Source organism: Meleagris gallopavo, chromosome 1, assembly GCF_905368555.1.
Source record: "Meleagris gallopavo chromosome 1, MGAL_WU_HG_1.1, whole genome shotgun sequence".
Taxonomy (NCBI): Eukaryota; Metazoa; Chordata; class Aves; order Galliformes; family Phasianidae; genus Meleagris; species Meleagris gallopavo.
In genome coordinates, this window is record NC_139404.1 from 62,448,367 (window position 1) to 62,466,126 (window position 17,760).

Below are 17,760 nucleotides of genomic sequence, written 5' to 3' on the forward strand. Positions count from 1 at the left end.
ATGCAGTCATGCTTCAAACTGTCCAGGGAGCAAAGCTGCTGACTGAGAACTGAAATATAAATGATTTATTTCACCTGTAACTTAGCACCCATAACACCTATATGTCAGTTGGCTACAATAACTAAGCATGGGAATAGAATTGTTTATCTCTTTCCTCTGCATTTCTCCTTCTCATCTCCCCTATTCATACTTCAGGATAATCTGTCCCCTTCCATCCCATCAAGTCTCTATAAAGCTGTTCATTGACATTTGTTCCTTCTATAAATCCATATCATATTCATCAGCTTATCATAAAACTCTACTGTTATATGAATTGATTGAATACAATCAATTCTAGTACATGATTTTGGAACACAGGCATACTATATCTTATGCTCTGTGTGAGTTTCCCATTGTGATAATGTTCAAGTTTCTCCAGCTATGCCTTTACTCCACATCTTCCATCCTAAACCCCCGAAGTGTATATACTTACTCTACATTCCTTTCTTTTCAGAGAGTTAACTTAGGAACTCCGTGTTTTAGGAACATGTGGTTAGTACTGAATTGTGGGAAGCATTTCCTTTCCTTGGATTTGTTTATGTCCCAATAATTTGTTCAACTGCTGCTTTTACTTTTGCAGTGGCAATAACTTTTCAGTGAAAACACTGCCTACTTTAAGTTTGTCATCACTTTTTCCTATTGCTATCCTATCTATTTGCCCAGCACGGTCATCTTTCTCTCTTCAAAAGACAGAATGGAACCTGAAGACCGAGGATCAGAGAAGCAATTACAGTAAAGATAAAGACATTTTTAATAATCCTTGTTGGCTTAGTCACTCTACTGTTGGTGCAGGTTCTGAATGTCCCATATCACTGCTTCCAGTCAGACAGGAAGGTTTCTGAGAGACTGAATTGAAAGCAGAGAAAGTCAGGACTAAAATTCTTCACAGAAGAGTGAATTATTTTCATATTCTAACATTCAGGTGATGATTAAAGAAATGATCTAAAATCTGACCTTGTCTGTAAGCAAGAGATAAAAAGTTACAAACTCCACAAATTGTATGAGATATACAATTGGACACTGAGCTAAGTCTCTTATTTTACCTCCTAACTAGTTTCTATGTGCTATGTATCTCTTACAAAGCCACTTATCATCTCTTTCTTGCTGGTCTCTCAAACTCCTCTTTATATTCTTCTCAATTTCTCTACAATACTTTTCTCTATTTAGTCCCTTTTGCCTCTGTTCACATTCTCAAAAGATATTACCATGTACACCCAACAGAAGAGCTTCTGTGCTGCAGTCCTCACATTCCCTAGATATGTATTAAAATAAAATCCATGAAATTATAAAAATCACATAGTTACCTGCTGTGAAAGGCTGTTCTATAAAGGAATCATTGCCTTGATGCACACTTTTCTGTTATTTGTAAAATAAGATTACTTCTCTCATTCAGTTATTTAGTGATAATTGACTGCTTAAGGCTGGCTCTCAGTTGTAATTATTCCCCAGTGAAAACACAACCACATGCTCTGCAGTTGCTCTCATATCTGCTCACATCATCTGCAACACATCATCCTTCAGCAAACATCTATTCCTCTTTTTTTTTTCCTTCCTAATTTATCTGTACAAATCACTAGGGAACATTTCTCCAAATAAAAACTCAACAGAGGTAAAGAACATTGGTGCACCTAGTCATTACACTGAATCTTCAGATTATTAGAATAACTCAGATTCAAGATAATCTAACAAAGAGATTGCCACACTGCTGCCTCGTATGACATGGTAGCTTTCCATTCACCTGCTGAGCCAATACATTTCAGAGAATCAAGCATCTAGTAGCTTTAGCGCTATGTCCATAAGGCAGTCTTTTATAAGCTGAAATCACTATCAAAAAGTCACCCGGAGCAGAAGCTCTCATAAGAGAGCTCATAAGCAGAAGCGCTAATAGATATGTAAGGAGCTCCCCTCAGTGGCACGAGAAGGGATTTTCAACAATGTTATCTAGCACAGGAGAAGAAAGGAGTCTTTGGCAATGTAAATACGTACGCTAAACACTCCTTGATTCAATCTCTGCTTGATCTAATTTAATCAAAGCACTAGAAATATGACCTTTCACTAGGATAGCTTTATTCGCGTTCAGCAACAATTTCTAAGAAAATTCAATCAACAATTTCTAAGAAAATTCAATCTAAGAAAATTCAATCAATCAAGATGTTGTTAATCAAGCAGATACTCTGTATTGTAAATCGTAAGTGACAGAGAGTCTTGCCCAGGTGCTTTATAACATATGATTGGCATACTTGTTATTCCATGCAGTAATGAGATGAACTGCTCTATATGATTACAAGTCCCTGATTACTTCCTGACAAGCTGGAGTTAACGAATATTTACTTAATTCTATAGGATAATTGTTTGGATAATGAACAGAGAAATATGAAACTTTGAATAAAAAATGTTATTTATTTATTTATTTATTGCTTACTTTCCTGCTGTCTGATACGTAATAACCTTGGCTAAAACCAAATCAAACAAAATAAAATCTTACTATTTTTATTTTAAGATTGTGAGGCTTCCATTTGTAAATAACTACTTTTTCTACCCTTCCTTCTTTTTCCAATACCATCTCTAGGCTTCCTTGAAAACCTGAGCACTTGTTTTACAGTTTGTTGTTTCTCTTACAACCTCCACATTAAAAGATGTCAAGCCTGAGTGCACAGAATTTATCTATTTCTAAATCAAAGATCATCAGACTGTAGGTAATAAACATACCCAAATGGAAGTGATACAAAGGGGCTAAGAGGCAGGGATAATCTATTTGGACTTCAGTACTTAATCAAAATTCAGTAAGGCCTTTGACATGGCTCCCCATAACATTCTTCTCTCCAAATTGGAAAGATATGGATTTGATGGGCAGACTGTCCGATGGAAGAGGAACTGGCTGTGAGATAGTACCCAGACAGTGGTGGCCATGGCTCAATGTCCAGATGGAGATCAGTGACGAGTAGTGTCCCCCCCCGCACAGGTCAGTACTGGGGCTGATGTTCTTCTAACATGTTTGTCAATGATATCAATAGTGGGATCGAGTACGCTCTCAGCAAGTTTGTGGATGACAACAAGCTGTGTGCTGTGGTAACAAACACGAGGGACAGGATGCCTTCAAGAGGGACCTTGGCAGGCACGAACAGTGGGACCAAGAGAACCTCAAGAAATTCAACAAAGTCAAGTGTAAGGTCTTGCACAAGTGTTATAAAGAGATGCTAAGAGAACTGGGATTACTCAGGGGAGACCTTTTAACTTTCTACAATTCCCTGAAAGGAGGTTGTAGCAAGGTGAGGAGTGGCCACTTTTCTCAGGCAACTACGTAATAGAGGTAATGGCCTTAAGTTTGTAGGAATGGAATGTTGTTTCTGCATCAGATATTAAAATGGGGAAATTGATCTGAAGAAGTAGAGCACAGTGTATTTGTATTTTGTAACTTGTCTTTAGAAATAGCTAATATGAAAAAGTAGAAATACTATATATGTTAGTAACATGCTTTAGAAGTATAGTTGCTGAATTATGTGATTAATTCTTGCTTGCAAAACTGCAATAGTATAAGTATAGTATTATGGACTAGAAAGCACATTGTAGGGTTATTCTGTTTGGATAAGAGACCCTCAGCAAAAGAAAAACAGACTTAACAAACATCAAAGAAGCCAGGGCCTCTACACAAGGCTGGATTGCCTTGCTCTGTGGTAGGTTGGGATGCAACAGGCAGGCATCAAGATACTCCCCCCTATCCTCCTTCTAAGGTTATCTCTATGCAAGGACGAGCAGATGTCCAGAAACAATGACCGAGTGTTGAATGAGCAAGGGTGAGAAGTTAACTAATTAGCAATATATGCTTAGCTAGCAAAAATTTATGTTTAGCCAGTATCCATATGTTGAGTGTCGGGAAGACTGCGAACTTGAAGTACTCAGCCAATGAGGAACCAGGGGAGAAAGAGATAAGCATCAAGTAATAGGGCATAAAAGATGTAACGCTGTTTTCTGCGCGCTCTCCTGCTTGCAGGAAGCCTGCCATTGCAATTGTGAATAAAATCTGCTTTACCACAGATACTGTCCTGATAAATTATTTGGATATTTCCAACAAGTTGTACCAGGGGAGGTTCAGCTCGGGTATTAGGAAAAAATTCTTCTCAAAAAGCAGTGAGGCATTGGCACAGACTGCTCAGGAAAGTGGTGGAGTCACCATCCCTGATGGTGTGAAGAAACACATTCGTGTTGCACTGAGGGACGTGGTTAATGGGCACAGTGCTGATGGGTTGATGGGTGAACTAAATGATCTCAGAGGCTTCTTCCAACTTTTAGGATTCTATGATTTTGCAAAAACAAACAAACAACAACAACCAAAAAAAGGTCATGAAATTACAAAATCTGGTTAGTTTCTGTAATATTACAAGTCAGAGATTACAAACAGAGCTGACTAGTTCAGCGCAGCGCTATAACTACAGGAAGCAGAACGTAGAAGCAGGGGACACTGTCCCGCCAACTGCACCCCGCCGGCAACCTGGCCGCTCAGCTCCTCACAGCACGCTGCGCCCCCACGTGACGCCTACCGGCACTTCCGGTTCCGTACCCGCTGGCTGACGTAGCTTCCGCTCCGGAGCGCTTCCGCCGCCGTCATTTCCGCCGCTGCCGCCAACACCGCGGTCGCCGTTTCCTACCCTGCTGTAGGATAGCCGCGTCCCTGCCTAGCTCCCTGCGCGTCCCGAGCTCAGCCGCCGCCATGGCCATGAGGCAGACCCCTCTGACGTGCTCCGGGCACACGCGGCCCGTGGTGGACCTGGCCTTCAGCGGCGTCACCCCCTACGGCTACTTCCTTATCAGCGCCTGCAAGGGTGAGCGCGACTGGTGGGCGAGGGGTGGGCGGCCGCGTTTGCCTCACCGGCCCCTTGCAAGGGCGGCAGTCACTGGGCCTGGGCCTGCTCCTCCCTAAGCCCGCGTGGGCAGCGGGCGGGTCTGGGGGCCGCTGTAAACGGGTTGCGCGTGGCTGCGACCGCAGGTATCTATTTGAAAGGTTTGCCATGGGGAGAGTGGGAAGGAGGAGGAGGATCGAAGCGAGCATTCGGCGGGGCGTTGGTGCTCTTAAAATAATACCTGCTTCTAGCGTGACTAGATGGAGAAGGGAACCGGTTGGAGGGTTTTTGCAGCGTTTTAGCCCGCAGGGTGTTGTGGCTCCCATTCATTCAGGTTGAATCCCACTTATGAAGGAAAGGCTTGAAAATCGTTGTTTTAAAGTAGCTGTAACTTGTGTACATATCCCGTACACCCTTTAAAGCCGGCTCCTTTTCAACCGAGGCAGCTGCCTTGCTGATTGCAGAGCAGTGATTTCTGTTTCCTTTCCCATGAGAACTTTCTTCTGCTCATTTATAAGAGTAGCATTTTCATTTCATATGTGTATGAGTATTAATCTTCACGTGTGTTCACAAGTCTAAAGGAACATTCCTCATCCTTTCTGAGGACTTCTTGTTCAGCTCTTTTTCTTTGTGTGAACTGTATCTGATAGCCTCCTAGCAAAAAATAATCACAATAAAGGCTTTCTATTTCATTTTTACAGCACCTCTGTAAACATCTCTCATTATAAACCCAAGACTCCTTTTTGTGTCTTGTTAATCTGAAAATATTATTTCATAATCAATGGAACTGACCTGCTATAGAAAAACTTGACTATGTTAAAAAAAAAAAAGCAACAAACAACAAAAGGTGCTCCTTTCTATTGTAGAAAGAAAACCAAAAGAAAACTTGAATTTCATTTGGTATAATATTTTAGTATCTGTGGCTTTACATGCATGCTAGAGGTGCAACTGTATATTTAAGTTCTTCAGCTAAACTATTTCACAAATAGCTTCATAGTGTATATGGTATTTCCATTAAGGGAGGCCAGTCTAACTGTGGTTGAACTTTTGTTCCATGTTGGTGCAAGGGAACCGTTTCCTAAAACAGCTTTCTTTTTTGTTGTGTTGTCTGAATACTGGTTTTGTTTTTCCGAAGATGGAAAGCCTATGCTACGTCAAGGTGACACAGGAGACTGGATTGGCACATTCCTAGGTCATAAAGGTGCTGTCTGGGGTGCTACTTTGAACAAAGATGCCACTAAAGCAGCTACAGCAGCTGCAGATTTTACAGCGTAAGTGATTACCTGCTTTTGAAGTTTTTTATTTCAGTCAATAGCCTTTTTTTTAATATGTCTGTAGTAAGTTGCTGTGGTTGTTTTTTTTTTTTGTTTTTGTTTTTTTAAGTAAATTGTTACCTTATAACTATATTACAACCTGGAATTTAAAATTTTTATGAGCAGCTATAGCTAATTCTATCTTGCTGAGCAACTGTGGTTGTTTCTTGACAAGTATACCTAAAATTGATGAGCTGATTTGCTAGAATAAACAGTACTGTGCAGTTCAAGACTTTAGTATTGTAGTTATACCAGAGTGGCAAGAGTGATTTTCATTTTGTGTACCAGTCAGACACTTATTATTAAAAGGAGACATGCAGAAGTATTAGTGAATCATTTATTTTATTTTTGTTTTGCTTGTTTGAACTGTTTCCGGTGTATGTTAGTATATTTGATGATTCAAATCCAGTTATTCGACTTCAGTCTGTAAAAGTTGTGGAGAAGAGGTGCCTTTGTCTTAAATCTAAAATGCTGATCGTGTGTTATCCTGAAGAAGTGAGTGAAAGAAAATGGTGGGATAGTAACAAAAAATACTTCAGTAAAAGAATATGTGGTATGCTTATACGTCTGTAGTTCATTAGAATGTAGCATTTATGATAAAAAATATTATGATAGTGTCAGGAAGGATTATATAGGGTAGGTTAGGAGAGACAACTTAATTTGTCTGTTCAGATTTGTCCTAGAGCTACTGAAATGTACATGTTTTCTCTTATTTAGGAAAGTGTGGGATGCTGTGTCAGGAGATGAACTAATCACATTGGCTCACAAACACATTGTCAAAAGTGTGGATTTTACACAGGTATGAAAAATCTTTATAGCATACTCAACAGAGAGGTAAGGTCTTTAGTATGTTTTGTTATTTGCTACTTTTTTATATATCTGTTTTGGCAGGCAAGTAGTTTAGCATACATTTAAGCGTTGATCTTACAAACAAGTTGTAGTAAATATTTTAGAAACTGAGATAAATAACTGATATTTTAAGGCTTATGGATGAAGGCTGATATTTCAATTCAAAATACAGTTGACCCTTTATAACTTCTGTTTCAGGATAGCAATTATCTGTTAACAGGTGGACAAGATAAATTGTTGCGCATCTATGATTTAAGCAAGCCAGAAGCAGGTGAGTCTGCACTTAGAGTTGGTTATTGCTGGTTTTCTGTTTTGTTGATTTTTCTTGTGCTTGAGTTAAGTATGAGTTCTAAACTTTGTTGTGACTCACAAGACACGCTTGAGCTTGTTCTACAAAGAATGTGACAGTTTTCTATACTAAATCAAATTGTGTTAGTCTTTGAAGTGAAATAGAGCTTATCTATGAAGGGTTTCAGGGATAGCATGTTTTACTTCAACATGGACTTACTATGAGTAGGTCTAACTAAAGTTCCACTACCTGAAAGGGAAAAATCTATTCATGTTTAACTGTGCTTAAATTCATATTAATACTGAACTGCTGAAAAAGGATACAAAGCTAATTGATATCGATGTTAACCTAGTGAAGCTTCTTAAGTTTAGATAATTGTATAGATTCCTAGATTGAAATCTGTAAATAAAGTCAGTAGTGTTTGAATTAATTTTGAGTTTCTAGCAAATAGAAATTCCATATAGATTACCAGAGTTCCTAAACTATTGCATGATGTTTATTTATGTTCTTATGTGTACTAAATACTCGTTCTTATTTTAAGAACCTGATGTTGTCAGTGGGCATACTTCTGGTATTAAAAAGGCTTTATGGAGCAGTGATGACAAACAGATTCTTTCAGCTGATGATAAAACTGTACGGTAAGAAAAAAAAAAACTTCTAGTTTTCTAAGAAACTCACACTTACTTACAGTGTACAATTTCTGTCAGAAGATTGTTCTTTCTTAGGAAACAGTAACACAGGCTGTTTGATTCTAGATTAGCATATGCGCATGTAATCCAGTTTTTATATGTTGCTGGAGATGGAATTTTTGTGGCGATTCTGATTTGCACCATAAGCGTGTCCTCCCTGGTAGGAAGAGGTGGTCTTTGATAATTGAATAGTAGAATTAATTTGATTTTCATAATCCTGGAGGAAATTAATTGCTTGGTGAGGTCTTGTGAAGACACTAGATGAAGTGTCACTGCCTTGCCTTCTGCAGTCAAGCCTTGAAACACGCATAAGGTGAGGGCTGAGATAAAAGAGAGGAAAGCCTCTCTGGAGACAGTGCTCTCTTAATAGTCGTAGCTGTCTTTCTCTGCCACGCTGATAAGTTGAGAAAACTTTTGTGGCTTTATAAGATAGATCATCCAGTTAAATGTAGATGGGTAAAACCTAGACAGACTTGGCTGCTGGGGAGATCAAATGACAAAGATCCTTTCTCAAACTATGCTGACCAAAAAAGAAGGAAGATGTGCCTTGCTGATTCCTCACCTTTCTGGTTGATATGATCAACATCATCTCATGCCTACTTGTCTCATTATTCTTACGTTTATGGCACAGAGTAATAGTGGCTTTCTGCTTTGCGAAAGGACAGTGGATAGGGTGAAATCACAGTTGTAGTCTCCTTGTTTCCATTTTGGTTGCATTTCTGTTCAGGTTCCTCATTCAAGATAGGCAAAAGACTGATCTTTTTTTCTCTGAATTTTAGAAATAGAAATACAGCATTCAGTTAACTTACAAGTTTCTTACTTCACTGAATCATAGAATAGTTTGGTTTGGAAGGCACCATTAAGATCATCTAGTTCCATCTCTCCTGCTGTAGTCAGGGACATCTCCCCTTAGACCTGGTTGCTCAAAGCCCCATCCAGCCTGGCCTCAAATATCTCCAAAGTGGGAGCATCCACAATCTTGCTGGGCAACCAGTTACAGTGTCTCACCACCCTCACACTAAAGAATTTCTTCCTAATGTCTAGTCTGAATCTGCCTTCTTCCAGTTTAAAACCATTTACCCTCGTCCTGTTGCAACTTCTAAGAAGTCCCTTTCCAGCTTTCCCGTTGGCCCCTTCATGGAATGCTGCTGTAAGGTTCCCCTAGAGCATTCTCTTCTCCAGCCTGAAGAGCCCCAGCTCTCTCAGTATATTCCTGTAGGGGAAGTCTGTAGCCCTCTGATCATCTTGGTGGCCCTCCTCTGGATCTGCTCCAACATCTTGATGTTCTTCTTGTGTTGGAGGTCCCAGAACTGACACAGTACTCCGGGTGGTGTCTCATGAGGGCAGAGTAGAGGGGCAGAATCAACTCTCTCGACCTGCTGGTCACACTTCTCTTGATGCAACCCAGGATGCAGTTGGCCTTCTGGGCTGCAAGCCTGCATTGCTGGCTTGTGTTGAGTTTCATCAAACAACATTCCCAAAATATTCTTTCTCCTTAGGACTGTTCTCAAGCTATTATCTGGTCAATCTGTACCTGTGTTTAAGATTGCCCCAATCCCAGTGCAGGACCTTGCACTTGGGCTTCTTGAACTTCATAAGGCTACATGGGCCCACCTCTCTTGCCTGTCTTGCTTGAGATGCATCCCTTCTTTCTAGTGTATCAACTGCACCACTCAGCTTGGTGTCATCTGCAAACTTGCTGAGGGTGCACTCAATCTCACTGTCCATGTCACCTACAAAAATATTAAATAGTATCAGTCCCAGAACCTTTCCCTGAGGAATGCCACTCATCACCGGTCTCCAGTTGGGCACTTGAGTGCAGCCATTCAGCCAATTCCTTATCTGGCAAGTGGTCCATCCATCAAATACATTTTTTTTTCTCCAATTTGGTGACCAGGATGTTGTGTGGGACAGTTTGTTACGATTTGATGTCTGTATAGATTATTTCTTGCCTGCCTAGGTAAAGTGCTAAATTATATTCAGTGAGTCTATCATTTTCTTAAATTAGTATTATATCTCTTTTTGTTTTGAGTTTAAAAAGGCAGAATGCAGTCTTAAAGCTTTGCTTCTAGGAAGCTGTGTTGTTCAGGAGACATGTAATAAGGCTTTTAGCCTTTTAAGAGAATCCTTGAGTAATTAAACAGTAAAACAGTATGCGTACTGTTTAATGTTGTTATTAAGCTTTAACAGTAGCAGTATTCTAATGTAAACTTGCCTTAATTCTCATGTAAGTAAAGCATACTGAAGTGTCTGTGGAATGTTCTTTAGGTGGCTTTTCGCAACCACAGCATGCCGTGGGTGGTGGTGGAAACTGATTTGCTGAATTGATCTGAGAGTCTTTCTGATTTTTTTTTTTCTTAAGCCTCTGGGACAGGAGTACCATGACTGAAGTGAAGGCGCTAAATGTTGCAATGTCTGTGAGCAGCATGGAGTATGTTCCAGAAGGGCAAATACTTGTGATAACCTATGGGAAGACTATCGCTTTTCATAGTGCAGAAACGTGAGTCCAAAACACAGAATCTTTTTGACTTGAGTTACGGGTTTGATTGTGAGGAAAATTGACAGCACAAGGCCAAGATCACGAAGCTGTTAGAAGTGATGTCAGTAGATATCTTTACCTACCATGTTGTCAGAGGCAAAGTCTGAAACAACTATCCTTTTCTAAAATAGTGGACCCTGACTGTCTGCAAGATGGTAGACTGTAATGGATCAGTACCATTTTCATAGCTCAAAACTAGCTGGAGTTGTCATTAAATAAGATTTTCATCCAGAGTTCAATTTAGTGATTTAAGAGAACTAATTTATACAATTTCTATGATGTTTTTAAGCAAGTTGCAGTCATAAATATGTACCAGAAAGTAGTTTGAAATGTGTGAACTTATTCTATGTGTTTTGCTTATTCTGAACTTGCTGTTTCTAAACTTTGAGCTTGACTTGCCAATGTTAAAATTTGTCTTGGAAACTGCATGTGGGTGTCTTTTTTTTTTTTTTTTTAAAGTAACTGTGATTAGATAGAATCACAAGTCCTTTCTTCAGAACCTCTAAAAAAGGTAAAAAAATAACTTTTTTTTTCTTCTTCAGTCTAGAGCAGATTAAATCATTTGAAGCACCTGCTACAATCAATTCTGCATCCCTTCACCCAGAGAAAGAATGTTTGGTTGCAGGTGGTGAAGATTTTAAACTCTATAAATATGACTATAACACAGGAGAAGAATTAGGTATGTTTGACTTCAATAATAAAAAAAACAAGTTCTGACAGGTATTAGTTAAATGATGTAGTGGCTAATGAATTAAACTTGTAGAGCATGCTGTGCTGCAAACTTATTTGAGTACAAGATAATGGAAATGTAAGTAGTCAGTTAGGAGACTTAATCCTTTGTTAGTATACCTAATGTTACTCTTATAGATCTAATTAAAGCCTCTGCTAAATAGCTGTGCAGCTATTAGGGGGAAAAAAAAAAAAGGTGAGTCATCCCATACTGCTGCAATAGCAAACTATATGTTAACTTAAATGTCGCACTGTGGCATTCATTATGTCTAATGAATCACAGTTACTGGATTGTATTTTAATGCTGGCCAAGTGTAATGCATTTTTAAGTGTATTTTCATCTATTGCTCCTGTCTTTGTTTAAAGTTATGTAGATGTGTATATAATAAGTGGTTGATGAAACGGAGCATATGTACTCTATGCTGTTGGCTTGCTCTGTAATTTTGCCTATAATAATTCAATGCCTGTCTTCTGGCATTTAAATCAGATAACATTAACACTTTATTAAAAGTTGTGGGGATACTAATTATCAGAAATGTTGTTTTTTTATCAAAAATAATGTATGGGAGAAGTCCATATTTTTCTTCTCCTTCTAGTTAGTTTTTACTCATTTATTTCTGCTATTGCCTGAAGTTAGAAATTATTCACCTCGATATGTTCTCTTATAGAATCTTACAAAGGGCACTTCGGTCCAATTCATTGTGTGAGATTTAGCCCTGATGGGGAGTTATATGCCAGTGGCTCAGAGGATGGTACACTAAGGCTGTGGCAGACAACAGTAGGGAAAACCTATGGTCTTTGGAAGTGTGTAGTTCCTGGTAAGCGTGTGCTTTTGTTTTCTTTTTCCTGGTGTTATTTGGCTGCTTCATTCAGAAATCTTAGTAGTGATATAAATGGCAAACGTCATCTGAATTTGTTATGGGATCTCTACTGTCATTTGGCATCTTCATAGACACTGAAGTCTGTTGGATTTAAGGTTTTACTTCTGTAGCTGTCATTTAAGCAACTTAAATGAGAGCTTAATTAATATTGGCACTTTGTATCAAATTGCTCGTATAGCCTCAAATCTTCATGTTATAGAGCAAGAGGTTTGAAATAATTCTGTGAATATTTAAGGTATATACCCCTCCTTCTGCAGATTCTTACAAGCTTTCTCTGTACTTTCTCTAGCATTTTTGAGGGGAGGGAGCTCGGGAGGCAGTGCTTAGAAAACTGCAAACAATAACAACTGGTGGAATTGCTTACCCAGCTCTTTCTCCTTAATGCTAAATAAGTGGGATTTTTTTGTTTGTTTTCAGAGTAAAACCCACTTTTCACTCTGAGTTGAGTGGAAGGGAAGGTACTAACCACTTTTTCTCCTTCCTACAGAAGAGGAGAATGCAGAAGCAGCAAAAGCAAGGACCACTCTTCCAGGAACTGCAGAGGAGGAAATAGGTAATACATTGAACTGCCAACTTTCTTTAGTAGGGAAGAGTTAACTTTTTTCCAAGTACCTTCTGGCATTTTTCACTCCTCTGAAGATCTTTGAGCATTTCTAGGAAACTGTATGTTATGTGTCAAAATAGTGACTAGAGCTGTGTGATCTTGCAAACTTAAGAGATATGGTAGAAAAATCTGAATTGGGTTAAGTGGAAAAGAAAACAAAACCAGTCTTTAAAATATCACTGCAGCGTTCTTTGGTTTATTATGTAAATTGATTCTCTCTCTTTAATTGCAGAAGAAGTTGCCTCTGAAAACTCAGATTCAGTGTACAGCTCAACTCCTGAAGTTAAGGCGTGATTATCTCAACTGTTATGCAACGTATGGACATACAAGACTAAATCAAGTGAGCAGTGATAAACAGCAGCCTTCCAGAGTGCACTCTCTACGTAAGGCAAAGATGGGCAGTAATTGATGAGAATGCAGTGGAACTGGCTAGGTGTTGTCTGTAAGAGAACTGAGTATCCAAAAAAAGACAAGTAGTAGAGTTTTGCTATCTTTTTAGCATAACTGCCTACTGTCTTCTGAAAGAAGTGTGCAAGCCAAGATCCAGTCTCTCCAATTTCAATTAGACTCATTGTAGTGTGTTTTCTTTATTACAGAGAAAAAAAAAAACATGGCTTTTACCCATTTTTTTTTCTTTAAAGTTGGAAGATTTGGCTTTAGTTGAAAAGGGGATTATGTACTAAAAGTATTCAGTTTTTGTTTCATTGTACACTGCTTCTGAATGTTTAACTGTTTTCAGTTGTCTAAATAAAATGCCTCTCAAAACTCCTAGCTTTACTGTTTAGCGTTGGGTTCATGGAATGGAAAAGCCAAGTTAATGGTATAATACTCTCTAGCATCTGTTTTTGTACTCTACAGAGGGAAAGCAATAAGAATGTTTTAGTGTTTGGTCCAGAGAGTGGCAAGTTTCTTGATATGTAAGCCTATCATCATTTTATTCTTTAACTTTTGAATGTAAAAGTGAGTCTCTAAATCAAAAGCATTGAGAACTCCTAAACTAAATGTACTGACTGAAATACGTGGTTGTACATGAAAATCTCAGAGGTTGGCTGAGTTTGTAAAAACCTTGGGTTTAGTACTCTAAACTGGATAAAAAAAGTCACACTCTCAAGGTCAAAACCCATACTTTAATCATTAAAGAAAATATTGCTATTCTTCTGCTTGTCACTTCCTTTAATGTTAATGCTGAAAGATTTGCGTAAGTTGTTCTTTTTGGAAAGGAAAAACACTATATAAACACGTTCATATATTGTCCTGATTTTTCATGTTGAGACTCGTCCTTAATCTTCTGACTCTTTCTCCAGTGGCATCCAGTAATGTTAGAAGAAAATTGAAGCTTAACGTTTGAAAACCTGAGTATAAATTGAAACAAATAATTCTGTTTAATCGTAAGAAAACACTTTCTCAGTGAGGGCAAATTTGGAAGAGGTTGCCTGGAACAGCTGTAGAGGCTTCAGTGTTGAAGATGCTTAAAACCCAACTGGACATGGCTCTGGGGAATCTGCTTCAGCTGAGCCTGCCTGAGTAGGGGGTTTGGACTCTGTCTCTGGAGGTTGATTGCAGCCTTAATTTATTCTGTGGAAGGGGGAGGAATAGAGTAAATAAGGAAAATAAAGAAGGATAAAGTTAGTCTTGGTTTCTTGATATACAGTGGTATCATTAGAAATTCATCAATTCAGTAACTACAAAATTAATTTTCGAATAATTGTTCAAATTTTGACCTTAAAACAAGTGCCCCTCTCATTTACTGCTAATAGTTCATTTCAGTAATTTCTAATTCATTTAGGGATTATGAGGATTCCAAATCTTATTCTTCCTTACTTTACCAGCTGAATAAGATGCATTTAAAACCAGAAGGCCCCCTCCATGCCTTACTGAAACTTCTTGTGCTGTATGTCAAGTAGACTACTGAGCATTTCATAGAGAATGCTGCACTAATGTTCCCAAACATAAGAGCTTTAGCCCTTCATTGCTTTCCCAGATTCTGTTGGGAGTTTGTGGTTTTTGTGCTAGGAGTTAATGAGTAGGGCTGAAATTGCAAATATTCATATTGATGATGTTTAGTAATTTTTTTTCTTGAAATCTTGCATCATTAGAAATCTAAGGGGAAAAAAAAAAAAACAAAACATGAAATTGTCAATAGTCTTATTGCTAGATTTCTATTTCCATAGGTTGTTCCATCCATGGAATGGAACACTTCTCCTGTGAGGAGAAGCTGAGAGGGCTGAGGCTGTTCAGTGTGGAGAAGGCAAGGTGATCTGATAGTGGGCTTTCAGTATCTAAAGGGCAGCTACAGGAAAGAAGGGGACACTGTTTAGCAGTCTGTGGTGATGGAACAAGGGGAAGTATTTTCAAGCTCAAGGAGGGTAGATTCAGGTTAGATACAAGATAATATTTTACAGTGAGGATGGTGAGAACTGAAATAGGCTGCCTAGTGATGTGGCTGATTCCCTGTCCCTGAAGTCTTTCCAAGGCAAAAGGCTGGATCAGGCCCTGGGCAATCTGACCTAGCTGTGGTGTCCTCATTCATTGCAGGGGAGTTGGACTAGGTGGACTTCAGTGGTCCCTTCCAACTCTAAGGATTCTGTGATTTTGCTGGTGTCGCTAGAAAGCTGTACTAAGTAAGTATATAGCGACCTTACTCTGTCAGCGTTACAGGAGCCTGAAGAGCTCTTTGACCTCAGCAGCGTGGCGGCGGCGGCGCTCCGTGCTGCCGTTCCCAGGGCGGGGCAGCGGGATGGCGTCCGCCTGTCCCTCTCAAAAAAGTCGAAGCGGCCGTGTGGGTGCGGAGGCATCTGGCATCACCGTGTCCCGCCTCCGCGCCTTTGCTTTTCGCTCTCGCTTGTCGTGCCGGTGCCCGGGGCTGCCCGGGACGGCTGTTTCCCAGGGGCAGCGCAGCCGACGCGAGCTCCGCTACTGGCTCCGCTTCCTGCCGGCGCGGGGCGGGACCGGCGCTGCCTGCCTTTCCCCGCCCCGCTCGGCCCCGTGAGCGCGGGCCATGGCGGCTAGAAACGCGGGCACCGAGCTGGGTAAGGGTCGGCGGCCTGCGGGACGGGAACTTTGCGGGACTCGGGCAGGGCCTTGTGCTCCGTAGGAGGGCTGGAGAGCGGCGGGAGCCCGCGGGCGTGTCCACGCGAGGCTTGATGTTCCCGGGGCCGCGTCTCGCTGCGGTGTCACATCGCCTCCCCCCTGCCGGCTCCTGACCGAGCGAAACCTTCTGAGCGCGTTTCCTTCTCCTTTCCTTTCACCCAAAGTGTTAAAAACACTTCTCGTTGCCTCACTTTTGATTTTCCTCGTTTACCGCCTGCTCGCTGAGGCTTCATGGCCACGCCCTACTTAATGACCCGCCCAGACGGGCTTTTCTGTGCCACTGCCTATGTGGAACCTGTATTCCTGCTGCCGGGCTCGGCGAAGCAGCCTTCCCACTTCTCCACACAGCCAAACACGAGTGCAGTGGTGGGCTGCATTCAGGTGACCAGCCCCCTGAGTGGCCACTTTAAGGAGGGGTATGGCAGTTTGGTCCATAGGGCAGCACTACATTAAGTGTAGGAGATTCAGAGGTGATGTTACGGCAGAGAGAGAGCAGCAGGTCTCAGAGCTCAGGAGGCACACGGCACTGTTACACTCTAGCACGAGGGCACACGCTTTCACAGAGTTAATACACAATGCAAAGGATTAGCCTGTGGACTACTTGAAGTTAACTCTGTTGTCATTCTCTGCAATGACTGACACGTAGCTCTAAAAGTGAGCTGTCACATTGCCTTCTGATGTGCTTATCCTTGGGCTGCTTGCAGAAACAGGTAAGTTTGAACTATAACCATCTGAACAGCATCTTTCTCTTTGCTGACACAAATGTGTTAGTAATGCAGTAGCAAAACTTCTGTGTCTGTTACAAAAAGGAGTCAGTACACAAGTTTGCACATGCATTCCAGCTATTGTAAGCTAAGCACGTGTTCTACTTCTTACTGTAAATTTATGCTTACAGTTAATTGCCCGTCTATGCAGGAACTCAAGAAACTTGAATCTGAAGTCAGTCCAGTTCTATCAAACAGTTGTCTTCCAACAGGTAGGATTACTTGTAAGGCAGGCGGTGCTGCCAAGTATAAAATCATTGATAGAGACAGGTGAGCTCATTAATGTTTGGCTGGAAAAGAAGTATGGAATGTGTGACTTACCAGCAAATTATAGTCTTTATTTTTTGGACCCACTAAAACAATCTTTGAGTACATTCCAAACATTCTGAGTTAATCTTTCTCTTCCCACAAATGGTCCTCCCCTGCCCGAGAGATAGGGTTAACTTGTGCACAAGACTATGAATGGAGAGTGCAGTGGGATGGATGTCTTCAGGGCTGTGACATGTGGCCTCTGACAGTTGCAGCTAATTGAACTTAAACTGCCATTGCTCCCAGCTACTTGTTGCCATCCCTTCCCAGTGATTTTTAAATCAGCTACAGTCATAGAATTATAGGGGCTGAAAGGGAGTCTCTGGAAATCATTTAGTCCAACCTCCCTACAGTAGGTTGCACAGGAAAACTTCCAGGTGTGGCTTTAATATCTGCAGAGAAGGAGACTGCACCCTCTCTCAGCAGTCTCTTCCAGTGCTCTGACACTGTCACAGTAACAAAGTTCTTTCTCCTTTTTTCTGGAACTTCCTTTGTTCCAGTTTGAGCCCATTGCCCCTAATCCTGTCACTGCACACCACTGAAAAGAGCCTGGCCCCATCCACTTGACTGCTGTACTTCAGATATTTCTAAAGAGTGGTAAGATCCCCTCTCAGTTTTCTCCAGGCCAGTTACAGATCTCTTAGCCTTTCTTCATAAAGGACAGCAGAGGGCCAACAAGATGACTGTGACCTGGAGCAGCTGCCCTATGAGGAGGGAGCTGGGCTGGTTCAGCCTGGAGCAACACAGCTTTGGCAGCTTGCCCATCCATACAAGGAGAGCATCAAAGAAATGGAGCCAGTCTCTTCATGACTGAGCGTGACTGGAGA

General features: G+C 40.7%; 2 protein-coding genes and 1 long non-coding RNA gene across 5 annotated transcripts in view; 2 read left to right on the forward strand and 1 right to left on the reverse strand.

Annotated features, from left to right (window-relative positions):
• The first annotated feature begins 4,610 nt into the window (after positions 1–4,610).
• Positions 4,611–13,925, forward strand: STRAP (serine/threonine kinase receptor associated protein). Its single transcript, XM_003202477.5, has 10 exons — positions 4,611–4,859; positions 6,013–6,148; positions 6,908–6,989; positions 7,238–7,310; positions 7,870–7,966; positions 10,380–10,517; positions 11,099–11,235; positions 11,954–12,103; positions 12,654–12,719; positions 13,003–13,925. The coding sequence occupies exons 1-10, from the start codon at positions 4,748–4,750 to the stop codon at positions 13,062–13,064; spliced, it is 1,053 nt and encodes a 350-aa protein (XP_003202525.1). The 5' UTR covers positions 4,611–4,747; the 3' UTR covers positions 13,065–13,925.
• On the reverse strand, positions 13,878–15,719 carry LOC146545362 (uncharacterized). Its single transcript, XR_014885058.1, has 2 exons — positions 15,413–15,719; positions 13,878–14,345 (listed from the first exon to the last, which is right to left on the reverse strand). It is a non-coding gene; the product is annotated as an uncharacterized LOC146545362 (long non-coding RNA).
• The window catches only part of DERA (deoxyribose-phosphate aldolase), a 52,868-nt gene continuing 50,766 nt past the window's right edge, over positions 15,659–17,760 (forward strand). The window contains exons 1-2 of one of the 3 annotated variants that reach the window (XM_085230889.1): positions 15,659–15,799; positions 16,756–16,836. In XM_085230889.1, coding sequence (XP_085087015.1) covers positions 15,769–15,799; positions 16,756–16,836 — 112 coding nt within the window. In that variant the 5' untranslated portion in view covers positions 15,659–15,768. Of the gene's footprint in view, positions 15,800–16,551; positions 16,571–16,755; positions 16,837–17,760 lie in introns of those variants that run through there. The other 2 variants (XM_010713766.4, XM_085230896.1) reach the window with 2 other exon arrangements.

Bases quoted from the DNA above. Each gene is read 5' to 3' on its own strand.
- STRAP (XM_003202477.5), top strand. From the start codon at position 4,748: ATGGCCATGAGGCAGACCCCTCTGACGTGCTCCGGGCACACGCGGCCC. The intron at 7,967-10,379 runs GTAAGAAAAAAA...TTTTTTCTTAAG, and splicing joins GCTGATGATAAAACTGTACG to CCTCTGGGACAGGAGTACCA. The intron at 10,518-11,098 runs GTGAGTCCAAAA...TTTCTTCTTCAG, and splicing joins GCTTTTCATAGTGCAGAAAC to TCTAGAGCAGATTAAATCAT.